This window comes from Uloborus diversus, chromosome 1 (genome assembly GCF_026930045.1).
Source record: "Uloborus diversus isolate 005 chromosome 1, Udiv.v.3.1, whole genome shotgun sequence".
Classification (NCBI taxonomy): Eukaryota; Metazoa; Arthropoda; class Arachnida; order Araneae; family Uloboridae; genus Uloborus; species Uloborus diversus.
The window spans coordinates 55287562-55299986 of NC_072731.1; the positions used below are offsets into that span (position 1 = coordinate 55287562).

Here is a 12425-nt window from a genome sequence, read left to right on the forward strand (position 1 = left end):
TTAAGGGGATTCCAGTCTAGAAATTCAAAAAATTAGAATTTTTTTTTTCCTTTCATATTTTCAAAGTTTAGATCTTAAAAAATAAGCCTCTAAAAGGAATTACTGAAATTCAAATTATTTTCGGAATTGCAGTTAATTTTGTTAAGATAAATGATTTTTTCTCAATATATACCTGTCATCAAGCCACGTATATGTACGTTCCCTGTGAACTGTGCATTTTATTCAATGTTACATTGAATTGTAAATATAAAACAGATTTTAAAAAGTCAAAGAGGAAATAATTTGCATCTAGATAGACAAAGAAACATTCAGCAAACAAGATCAACAGCGTAACAAATGCTCTGAGGTACAAAATTCTGAAGCTTCAAAAGAAGGCAGAAATACTTTTATGGCTGAACGATCTGACAAAAATTTATCCTTTGAGGTATAGGAGGGAACAATGTATAAGGCAGGGATGGCTGTTCAAAAAATATAAGTATAAAAATATAAATGTAATCCACTCAGACTGCCTGAAATGCGACTGCAAACTTTAAATGCGTTTTTCTCGAAGCTACTTTTTTCAATACGATTGACAAGATATTTCAACTTCTAATGCACCAATTTATTTGAAATTCGGTACAGATTTTCTTAACACTATCAAAATTGTCTCCACGCAGGGGTTTTGGATTCTGTTTTTTTACTACCGTAAAATCCCGAAAGTAACCTCCCCCCCCCCCCCCATTTTCAAAACAAAACTTATTGATTTCAGAAGGGGGGATTATAATCCAGATTTTTCTGAAAAATTAGCCAAAACAATTGTTTTTAGTAGTATTAATTTTAGAGTACAGAAAAGAAATAAGTAAATAAGAGTTAATATTAATAAAGAGATAGAAATTAATTAATAAAAACCTGTCATAATTTTCTAGTAGTAATAAATTGCATGAGGGCGCCATTTTTTTCGAAAGAAAGGATTTTGCACCTTAAGTTGGCAAAACCCCTATAATTTATCGCTTGAAAATTTATTATGTACTGAATAAGAAATACAAATACAAATACAAAAGTGACGACCAGCAACAGGCTCTGTTCCCAGCTAGACTGGTCCTAGTCAATTTACAATCCCCAGTGAAGATCAATGGCCCTCTTAAAACTGTCTACTCCTTTGCTCATTATCACCTCTTCCGGTAAGCTGTTCCAAGGTTCCACTACCCTGCTAAAATAATAATTTTTCCTAATATCCATGTTAGCCTGAGATTTAAATAGCTTAAAACAATGACCCCTTGTCCTGTTTTCAGTGCTAAACTTTAGCCCTGTAACATCTTTCGTTTTAATAAATTTAAACAGCTGAATCATGTCCCCTCGGTCTCTTCTTTGCTCAAGACTACAGTCTTAGCCTTCTAAGCCTGGAATCATAATCTAAGTGGGAAAGTCCACTTATTAGCCTTGTAGCCCGCCTTTGAACCCTTTCCAATACATTAATGTCTTTCTTAAGACAAGGAGACCAAAACTGAACAGCATACTCCAAATGGGGTCTTACCAAACTTCTATATAAGGGCAGAAGAACTTCTTTAGATTTATTTGAAATAGATCTATTGATAAACCCAAGCATCTTATTGGCTTTGTTGCTAGCAATGCTGCACTGTTGGCTAAACTTTAAATCCTGACTTATTAGGACCCCCAGATCAGTAACTTTGTCTGCCTGACTAATGACTGAACCTTGCAAATAATAACTTGTACACTTATTTCCATGCCCTAAATGTAGCACTTGACATTTCCCAACATTAACAGCCATACCCCATTTATCAGCCCACTCCGTAATATGATCTAGATCCTCTTGCAGCTGATTTGCTTGTTCTTCATTTTCTACAGTCCCCATAACTTTGACATCATCAGCAAAACAGTTCATGTTCCTAGAAATATTTTTGTGAATATCGTTCATAAAGACAATGAACAAAACAGGCCCTAACACTGATCCTTGAGGAACCCCGCTTAAGACCTCACTCCAATTAGAATAATTTCCCCTTACAAATACTCTTTGTTTCCTTCCGGTCAGCCAATTTTTTACCCAAATGAAAGTTTTCCCTCCTATTCCTATATCAGCTAATTTGCTAAGTAGAGCAACATGCGGTACCTTATCAAAAGCTTTTTGAAAATCAATGTAAACAACATCTACAGGCTTCTTATTGTCCAAAGCCATGGTAACTTTGTCATAGAAATGTAATAAATTAGTTGCACAAGATTTACCTTTCCCAAAACCGTACTGAAAACTAGTCAATAGATTATTAGTCTCTAGAAAATTTACTATCTTAATTTTCATCAATGTTCAAAAATTTTGCAAACCACCGAAGTTAGACTCACAGGTCTATAATTTCCCGCACTCCCTTTAGACCCTTTCTTGAAGAGCGGTGTAATGTTAGCCAGCTTCCAGTCCTCTGGCACTGTCCCCGAATTATAAGAAGCATTGAAAATGTTTGCGATTACATCTGCTAATTCCTCTGCACATTCAACTAAAATTTTCGGATAAATATTATCGGGCCCCGGAGCCTTAGTCTCTTTAATTTTTTTCAAATGAAGTAAAACGTCATCCATGGAAAATACAAAGTCCTCAAGCTGTACTATAGCTTGTGTCTTGTTGGTGTCAACTGTTGAGATACAGTTATCGTTAAAAACACTCGAAAAAAAGTTATTAAGAACATTAGCAATATCACTATCGTCCTGAATTAAAATTCCGTGCTCATCAACCAGTGGCCCAATATGACTATTTCGAACTTTCCCCGAATTAGCGTATGCAAAAAACCTCTGGGGATTCCTGTTTATGTTATCTGCCAATCTGTGCTCCAACTCTCTTTTCTGAATCCGTACCAAATACTTAAATTTACGCCTTGCCTTACTATATTGGAGCCTATCTGCACTGTGACCTGTTTCTCTAAACCTATGAAAAGCAGCTTGCTTGTAATTTAGAGCGTCTTTAGTTTCCCTGGAGAACCACATTGGCCAAATTTTAGTGTTGACACCCTTTCTCCTAAAAGGAACATGATCCCTAACCGTATTCGCTAGATTTTCCTTAAACTCTGCCCACTGAAGATTCACATCGCTATTGTCCAATCCAGAAGAAAAAACTGCTTTCAAACTCTGCTGAAGTGCCACAAAGTCAGTATTTCTGAAATTGGGCACAAACCTAAAATTCTCTATTTTGTGCATATCAAATTTAATCCCAAACCTAATACTGTTGTGGTCACTATCTCCAATGTGTTCCCCTACACATAACCCCTGAACAGAGCCTTCCATGTCGCAGAAAACTAGATCTAAAATCGCGTCCTGTCGAGTACCCTGAGTTACAATTTGATCTAAGAAACAGTCACCAATTACTTTCAAAAAATCCTCTTCTCTGCTATTACTATGGTAAAAATTATTCCAATCAATTCCTGGAAAATTAAAATCTCCCATTATGATGACTGACCCCTTGCTAGAAATGTCACTAATAATACTAAACATCTGTTCGTCTTGACCCTGGCTTAAGTTGGGTGGCCTATAAATATTCCCCAAACGTAGTTTTTTGCCCTTATTACTAATCAACTCCATCCAAATCATATCAATCTCATTCGGTTTATCATTAATTACCAATTCATTGCAAATTAAAGTGTCTCTGACACAAAATAAAACCCCACCACCTCTTTTACCTACTCTATCTTGTCTAAACAAATTATACCCAGCAATAGATAATAAATCATCATCACTTTCGGTAGCCCATGTCTCGGTAACTCCAATAATATCCAACCTCTCGTCTATAATTATGCTTTTCAATTCTTCCATCTTGTTCCTAATACTACGAGCATTTGTATAAAAAACCTTAAGTAAGCCCATCTTACTTTTATTTAATGCTGCACGATTGTTTGAATCCCAAGTGTTAAAATATTTTCTCTTATTAGCCACCCTATTTCCGTTTCTACTAAAATCCCGATAGTTAGTACCCTTTCGAATTCTGCTCCTTAAACCATGCCCCCCATTCCAACTTAGTTTTTTGATTCTGAAGCCTCTAAAACCAAACCACTAACCATTTTGACCCCTGTAGAGCTCAGATGTAGGCCATCCCTAGCAATCCAATCTCGTTTACATCTACTCCACACATCAATAAACCTGATACTACGCTTAACGCAAATTTCCTTGAGTACCAGGTTCATACACCTAGCTCGTTGGTTTAACCAACTCCTATGCACTCCATACCTGGGAAGCAAACCAACCACTTTGACATTTGCCGAACAGTTGGTTGCTTTGTCCAACAGGGAATCCCATTCCTTTGTAAACTCATCATTGTTACTATGGCCTACATCGTTAGTTCCCACCCACAAAGTAACTACATCCTCTTTATTAAATACCCCCTTCTTTTCAGCAACCCTATTTACATAATACTGTAAGGTTGCAGTAAAAGAAGCAAAATCTTAATGTTCTTTTTTCAGAATGGAAGCAAAAATCGCAATCACGGCCGCAAATTCGTTATGAAGATCGTAATTTCGAAAACTGAGCATTACAAAGTTCGTGAACTCAAACACAGACAAATCTCTTACTTGATTTAGTAAAATTTACATTTCTGTTGATCCTAAACTCGTTCAATTACATTATTTCTCCTTTTAAAAAGCTTATTTTTAAGTTTTGCGCTACTTTTTAAGCAACACGTTTCCAAAATAGCGTCACGTTTTCAAAATGGCCCCGTGTTGAAGATTGTTCAGTTTCACAAGTCAGAACAAAAATGCTCCTTCCAAAATGAATAAAAAGCAATACAATGGTATAAATTTCTTTTGTAATATATATGAGCAAAAAAAAGGGCACCCTTGCATCAAAAGGAGTCTAGACATTTTGGAAGGAATAAACCGTGGAGACCTTTTTTTTTCCACAAAAAAAGGGGAGGCTATAATCGATAGGGGGGTTACTTTCAGGATTTTAAGGTATTTTTAAAAAAATACCAAAGTTGAAAAAAAGAGCCAAAAATAAACTTTTTTTTTTCCAAAGAGACGCCATTTTGTGCAAAAAAACTTTTTTCTAAATTGGCCAAGTCGAGACAATTCTACATGTTTCTTTAATTAGAATCAACTTTAATTTCATATTTCAGATCAACAGGAGCATTGGAATCTTGTCAACCAGTAGACACCTTTTTCTTCTGAGTCCCCACATTGCCGGCTTCTACTACTTTCTATTTTGATTTTTTTTTCCACTATTATACAATTTTATTCTCAAGTATCAATAAAAAATTGATAGGAAAATTGTTTACATTTCTTTTTATTATGCCCGCAAAATCGCCTCAAAATTGAGTCTCTAGACTAGATACCCCTTTAATTTTATCAAAATGAAAGATGTTAATGGGTTACATTTTTGCACGGAAAGCAGAACAAAAGGTCATTGTTTTAAGCTGTTTAAGTCTCAGGCTAACCTAGAAATTAGGAAAAATTACTACTTTAGTAGGGTCGGGGGCACTTGGAAAAGCTTACCAGTAGAGGCGATACCGAGTGAGGGGGTAGATAGCTTTAAGAGGGCCTTCATTAGAGACTAGTAAACTGACTAGGACCAGGCTAGCTGGGCCCAGGTAGCTTGGTTCAAATCTTACGATTTGAATCTGGGTTAAATAAATAATTAACCGGAGTTATTTAAACGGGCAATTCAAACCCCGATTTTACGTTGTTCGTTTCAAATGTTATCCCGCTTCTGACGTCAATGCCTGCTGGTTCCTGGAAAAGGCTGATAATGTTGCAATATTCTTAATTTTACGTTACTCTTTTTCAGAAATCCGCTTATTTTGCTTTTTAACGAGTAAATCAAAATAAGTTTTCATCTACAATACTCATGTATATTTTTTTTCTCACGATAAGTTTGTTTTTTAGCTGTTTGAAGCCACTCTGGCATCTTTTTTTCTGTTTAGCTGTCCTTTGAGAGAGGGATTTCCTCTGGTATTATGACAATTGAGGACTAGACCTACTACAACTATTCATTGAAAGTTAATGTAGAAACAGAACAAAATGCTTTAAATTCATCTTTTTCTCCATGGCACCATGTGCTGATCTTGATCCATTTCTATCTGTTTTTTCTAACCACAAGGAAGAGTATTTTATTTACAAAGGCATTTTCATAAAACAAATTATTATTTACAAATTAGCGACTAAATTTAAAAATTATATGGGCAACAAATAATCCAACTTCACTGAACAGAAACACAAAGCAAAAGGAGACTCTTCAGACTGGAAGAACAAGCTAATGAATAAAGTGAAAAACCAACGTAAATAAAGCCCAAATTCTAAAAAAGCATTATAGCTATTTCAGGCTACAATGGAGCCTCTTAATCAGAGTGAAAAACTCGCCAAACAACCAGAAAAGTCGTGAGAGAACTGGAAATAGCTAAAATGATGTATTTTCTTGAGAATTTGCTTTATTTACCTTAATTTTTACTTCATTCATATACCTGATATGTTTATTCAGCTAGCTATCATTCACCAACAGATTTTGATAGTAAAGATTTTTGACAGGTTTTTGACAGTTGAAAACAGCATTATATAATTGTCATGTCAAAAACCAAACCCTGATTCAAAAGCTCAATGCTCTAATATTATTTGTTAATAAAACCAGTGGTCGTAATTGGTGCGCTACCAGTAGTGACGTTACTGTAGTAACTACATTTTTAAGCAGTGGCAGCAATTTGGGGGGGGGGCAAACAGGGGGTCTGCTCCTGCACATTTTTCATCATCAAAGATTGCATCAACGTTAAGATTTCAATTTCAAAACATTCTGGGTGAGATTACCCGAACATTAACGTCACCAAATATTGTTTAAAATTTCAACTTTAAAAATTTTCCAGGAGAAAATCCTGGAAAATTTTCCGAGTGCACTCCCTCCTTTCTTTAAATTTAAAGATGACCTACATTTGCATTATAAAGACTCCAGTTAGCGGAAAAAAATTCAAGAAGAGACTCAAAGAAAAATTCTAGATAGCCTAAAACTGCATTTTTAAGACTCCAATTTAGAAAAAAAAAATCCAGAGATATTTCTCTGAAGTCTACAAAGAAAGTTCAAGATTGAGTTCATCAGTTCAAAAAAAAAAAAAAAAAATACTATGAGAACCTCCGAGCTCTTTCATTCCAAAACATTTATGAGAGAGAACACTCCCCCCCCCCCCCCCGCTACACACTCAAGATAACCTAAAATGGTCTTCAACTACCTAAAAAAATTTGCCTTCGCACTTATAAGCCTCACATGCCGCTTCTGTTTTTAATTAATTTGTAGTGTGTGTGTGTATGCTTCTTTTTTTTTTTTAAAGCAGCAAAGTAGCGACTACATTTCAAAAGTAGTTTGTAGCCGCAACATGTAAAAGAAAGTAGTGGTAGTTAACTACATTTGTATTAAAGTAGTCGTAGTTGTTGCAATGAAAATAATTTAATTTTTCCAATCACTGAATAAAACACATTCAAAAATATAAGAATGTAATAAATTTTCACTATCACAGTAAAAGAATTTAAGAAAAAAATAACTACCTGATGTACTTGCTTGAGCATCACCAGAATTACCCATTTGATTATTTTCACATGGGCTTCCTTCAGCTTCATTCGGATTTTGCACCTGAGGTTGAATAGAAGCTATGTTCTCCGGCCAAAACCTTTGCACGGGACGACTTGACTGTGTTTTTGTCTTTTTGGCCTTGTGGTTAGTTTCTGGGTTACTGGCGTCAAGCATCGGCTGTAAAATTCTCCGTCGAGCATTTATGAACCTAAATGTTTCAGGAAAGAGACAAAAAGCGTGTTTTTTCTTTTTTTAATACATTTTTAGTACTCCAAAGCCCCAATTTATTGAAAAGAACATACCAATTATTAACTTGCAGCAAGGTAAGGTTTGTCTGGTGAGCTATTTGCTTCTTTTCATCTTCAGTGGGATATGGATGCTAAAATTGAAAGAGGATGCAATGTGTTAATTAAACATTATGGGTATCTAAAATCAATTTTTAACTTGAAAATATCTGCCTTCATAGACAATAATTAATGAATATCAAATGATTTTCACAATCACTAATTTGAACGGGGGGGGGGGGCAGGGGCGGAATGGCCAGGTTGGCTAGTCGGGGATCCCCGACTGGGCCAACCGCTGAGTGGGTCACTTGAAGCAATTTTTTTATTGAACTTAATACAACTAAATTCACACCTAACATTCTTTAAAGTGTCATAATATAAAAAAAGGTGTTTGGGAACAGGTTTTTTTTTTATCCTAAGCAGGGACCAAAGTAAATAGTAAAAGTCCACACGTGAGATTGCTTTCCTCTCTTATCAACTTTCTCTCTAGTTTTTAGAGCTTTGGGGGCCATGACTCCCACATTAAGAAAACAAAAGGAGGCCAAAGAAAACGGGGTCCGACAAGGGCCCGGGACAAAAAAAGAGCGTTAAAAACTTATATTTGTATATTTATTAACAAAAATTGAAGGGGCCTGCACCATTAGAGAAAGCAGCCCCGGCTCTGCTATAATTGCGTGGGCCGTGGGGGCCATTCTTAGGGGAGTTAATTGTGAGCAGGGACATGCACAAGGGGAGGGGGGGCAGGGATGCCTGTTGGCCCTGTTCCCAGCTTGAAGGGAGCTTGAGATTGTTTAAATGAGGGGTTAAATAAATGTAGGGATGTAGGGGTAAACAAGATGGAGGGGGCCCGTAAAAGTCATTTGTGGTGGGCTCCAAAATTTCTATGCACGCTCTTGGTATTTACTGATTGTGACAGATTGAACTAAATCCTGCCAGTTGACAAGATATTTCATTGGTCTATTGTAAATTATCGCTATACGAGTATTTTCATCTCAGAACCACATACGGGAAAGCAAGTCTGGACTACGATCAGGGGCGGCAGGGCGTGCACAGAAATTTTCGGGCCCCTCACAAATGACTTTTTTGGACCCCCCTCCATATAGATAGTGGGAATATTCCAGAATTAAAGGAGGAAGTTAGTAAAAAGGATGTGGGAATTAGCTGTGTGTTAGATAGTGGGAAAATTCCCCCACCCCCCATTAGATAGTGGGAATATTCCAGAATTAAAGGAGGAAGTTAGTAAAAAGGATGTGGGAATTAGCTGTGTGTTAGATAGTGGGAAAATTCCAGAGGTAAAGGGGAAAGTTATTGCTGAGGCGACTGACTGGGAAACAAAGGGTATAATTTTGGGAGATTCAATGGTGCGTGAGGTGGGAAACTCAATAGGCAGAGTTAGACGTAAGGTGGCTAGATGTTGTATGCCAGGGGCTCGGGTGAGAGATGTAAATAGGGTTGCTGAAAAGAAGGGGGTATTTAATAAAGAGGATGTAGTTACTTTGTGGGTGGGAACTAATGATGTAGGCCATAGTAACAATGATGAGTTTACAAAGGAATGGGATTCCCTGTTGGACGAAGTAACCAACTGTTCGGCAAATGTCCAAGTGGTTGGTTTGCTTCCCAGGTATGGAGTGCATAGGAGTCGGTTAAACCAACGGGCTAGGTGTATGAACCTGGTACTCAAGGAAATTTGCGTTAAGCGTAGTATCAGGTTTATTGATGTGTGGAGTAGATGTAAATGAGATTGGATTGCTAGGGATGGCCTACATCTGAGCTCTACAGGGGTCAAAATGGTTAATGGTTTGGTTTTAGAGGCTTTAGAATCAAAAAACTAAGTTGGAATGGTGGGCATGGTTTAAGGAGCAGAATTCGAAAGGGTACTAACTATTGGGATTTTAGTAGAAACGGAAATAGGGTGGCTAATAAGAGAAAAGATTTTAACACTTGGGATTCAAACAATCGTGCAGCATTAAATAAAAGTAAGATGGGCTTACTTAAGGTTTTTTATACAAATGCTCGTAGTATTAGGAACAAGATGGAAGAATTGAAAAGCATAATTATAGACGAGAGGTTGGATATTATTGGAGTTACCGAGACATGGGCTACCGAAAGTGATGATGATTTATTATCTATTGCTGGGTATAATTTGTTTAGACAAGATAGAGTAGGTAAAAGAGGTGGTGGGGTTTTATTTTATGTCAGAGACACTTTAATTTGCAATGAATTGGTAATTAATGATAAACCTAATGAGATTGATATGATTTGGCTGGAGTTGATTAGTAATAAGGGCAAAAAACTACGTTTGGGGAATATTTATAGGCCACCCAACTTAAGCCAGGGTCAAGACGAACAGATGTTTAGTATTATTAGTGACATTTCTAACAAGGGGTCAGTCATCATAATGGGAGATTTTAATTTTCCGGGAATTGATTGGAATAATTTTTACCATAGTAATAGCAGAGAAGTGGAATTTTTGAAAGTAATTGGTGACTGTTTCTTAGATCAAATTGTAACTCAGGGTACTCGACAGGACGCGATTTTAGATCTAGTTTTCTGCGACATGGAAGGTTCTGTTCAGGGGTTAGGGGTTTACGGTTAGGGATCATGTTCCTTTTAGGAGAAAGGGTGTCAACACTAAAATTTGGCCAATGTGGTTCTCCAGGGAAACTAAAGACGCTCTAAATTACAAGCAAGCTACTTTTCATAGGTTTAGAGAAACAGGTCACAGTGCAGATAGGCTCCAATATTGTAAGGCAAGACGTAAATTTAAGTATTTGGTACGGATTCAGAAAAGAGAGTTGGAGCAAAGACTGGCAGATAACATAAACAGGAATCCCAAGAGGTTTTTTGCCTACGCTAATTCGGGGAAAGTTCGAAATAGTCATATTGGGCCACTGGTTGATGAGCACGGAATTTTAATTCAGGACGATAGTGATATTGCTAATGTTCTTAATAACTTTTTTTCGAGTGTTTTTAACGATAACTGTATCTCAACAGTTGACACCAACAAGACACAAGCTATAGTACAGCTTGAGGACTTTGTATTTTCCAGGGATGACGTTTTACTTCATTTGAAAAAAATTAAAGAGACTAAGGCTCCGGGGCCAGATAACATTTATCCGAAAATTTTAGTTGAATGTGCAGAGGAATTAGCAGATGTAATCGCAAACATTTTCAATGCTTCTTATAATTCGGGGACAGTGCCAGAGGACTGGAAGCTGGCTAACATTACACCGCTCTTCAAGAAAGGGCCTAAAGGGAGTGCGGGAAATTATAGACCTGCGAGTCTAACTTCGGTGATTTGCAAAATTTTTGAAACATTGATGAAAATTAATATAGTAAATTTTCTAGAGACTAATAATCTATTGACTAGTTTTCAGTACGGTTTCAGGAAAGGTAAATCTTGTGCAACTAATTTATTACATTTCTATGACAAAGTTACCATGGTTTTGGACAATAAGAAGCCTGTAGATGTTGTTTACATTGATTTTCAAAAAGCTTTCGATAAGGTACCACATGTTGCTCTACTTAGCAAATTAGCTGATATAGGAATAGGAGGGAAAACTTTCATTTGGGTAAAAAATTGGCTGACCGGAAGGAAACAAAGAGTAGTTGTAAGGGGAAATTATTCTAATTGGAGTGAGGTCTTAAGCGGGGTTCCTCAAGGCTCAGTGTTAGGGCCTGTTTTGTTCATTGTCTTTATGAACGATATTCACAAAAATATTTCTGGGAACATGAATTGTTTTGCTGATGATGTCAAAGTTATGGGGACTGTAGAAAATGATGAACAAGCAAATCAGCTGCAAGAGGATCTAGATCATATTACGGAGTGGGCTGATAAATGGGGTATGGCTGTTAATGTTGGGAAACGTCAAGTGCTACATTTAGGGCATGGAAATAAGTGTACAAGTTATTATTTGCAAGGTTCAGTCATTAGCCAGGTAGACAAAGTTACTGATCTGGGGGTCCTAATAAGTCAGGATTTAAAGTTTAGCCAACAGTGCAGCATTGCTAGCAACAAAGCCAATAAGATGCTTGGGTTTATCAATAGATCTATTTCAAATAAATCTAAAGAAGTTCTTCTGCCCTTATATAGAAGTTTGGTAAGACCCCATTTGGAGTATGCTGTTCAGTTTTGGTCTCCTTATCTTAAGAAAGACATTAATGTATTGGAAAGGGTTCAAAGGCGGGCTACAAGGCTAATAAGTGGACTTTCCCACTTAGATTATGATTCCAGGCTTAGAAGGCTAAAAATGTACAGTCTTGAGCAAAGAAGAGACCGAGGGGACATGATTCAGCTGTTTAAATTTATTAAAACGAAAGATGTTACGGGGCTAAAGTTTAGCACTGAAAACAGGACAAGGGGTCATTGTTTTAAGCTATATAAATCTCAGGCTAACATGGATATTAGGAAAAATTATTATTTTAGCAGGGTAGTGGAACCTTGGAACAGCTTACCGGAAGAAGTGGTAATGAGCAAGGGAGTAGACAGTTTTAAGAGGGCCATTGATCTTCACTGGGGATTGTAAATTGACTAGGACCAGTCTAGCTGGGCCCAGAGCCTGTTGCTGGTCGTCACTTTTGTATTTGTATTTGTATATTATTTAGCATTCAGCATATTAGCTACCA

General features: G+C 36.8%; 1 protein-coding gene across 1 annotated transcript in view; it reads right to left on the reverse strand.

The window, feature by feature from the left end:
• The window catches only part of LOC129234577 (homeobox protein PKNOX2-like), a 60794-nt gene that overhangs the window by 4619 nt on the left and 43750 nt on the right, over positions 1–12425 (reverse strand). The window contains exons 8-9 of the mRNA XM_054868599.1: positions 7818–7894; positions 7491–7723 (exon numbers count right to left, since the gene is read on the reverse strand). Of these exons, the coding sequence (XP_054724574.1) occupies positions 7491–7723; positions 7818–7894 (310 nt within the window). The remainder of the gene's footprint in view (positions 1–7490; positions 7724–7817; positions 7895–12425) is intronic.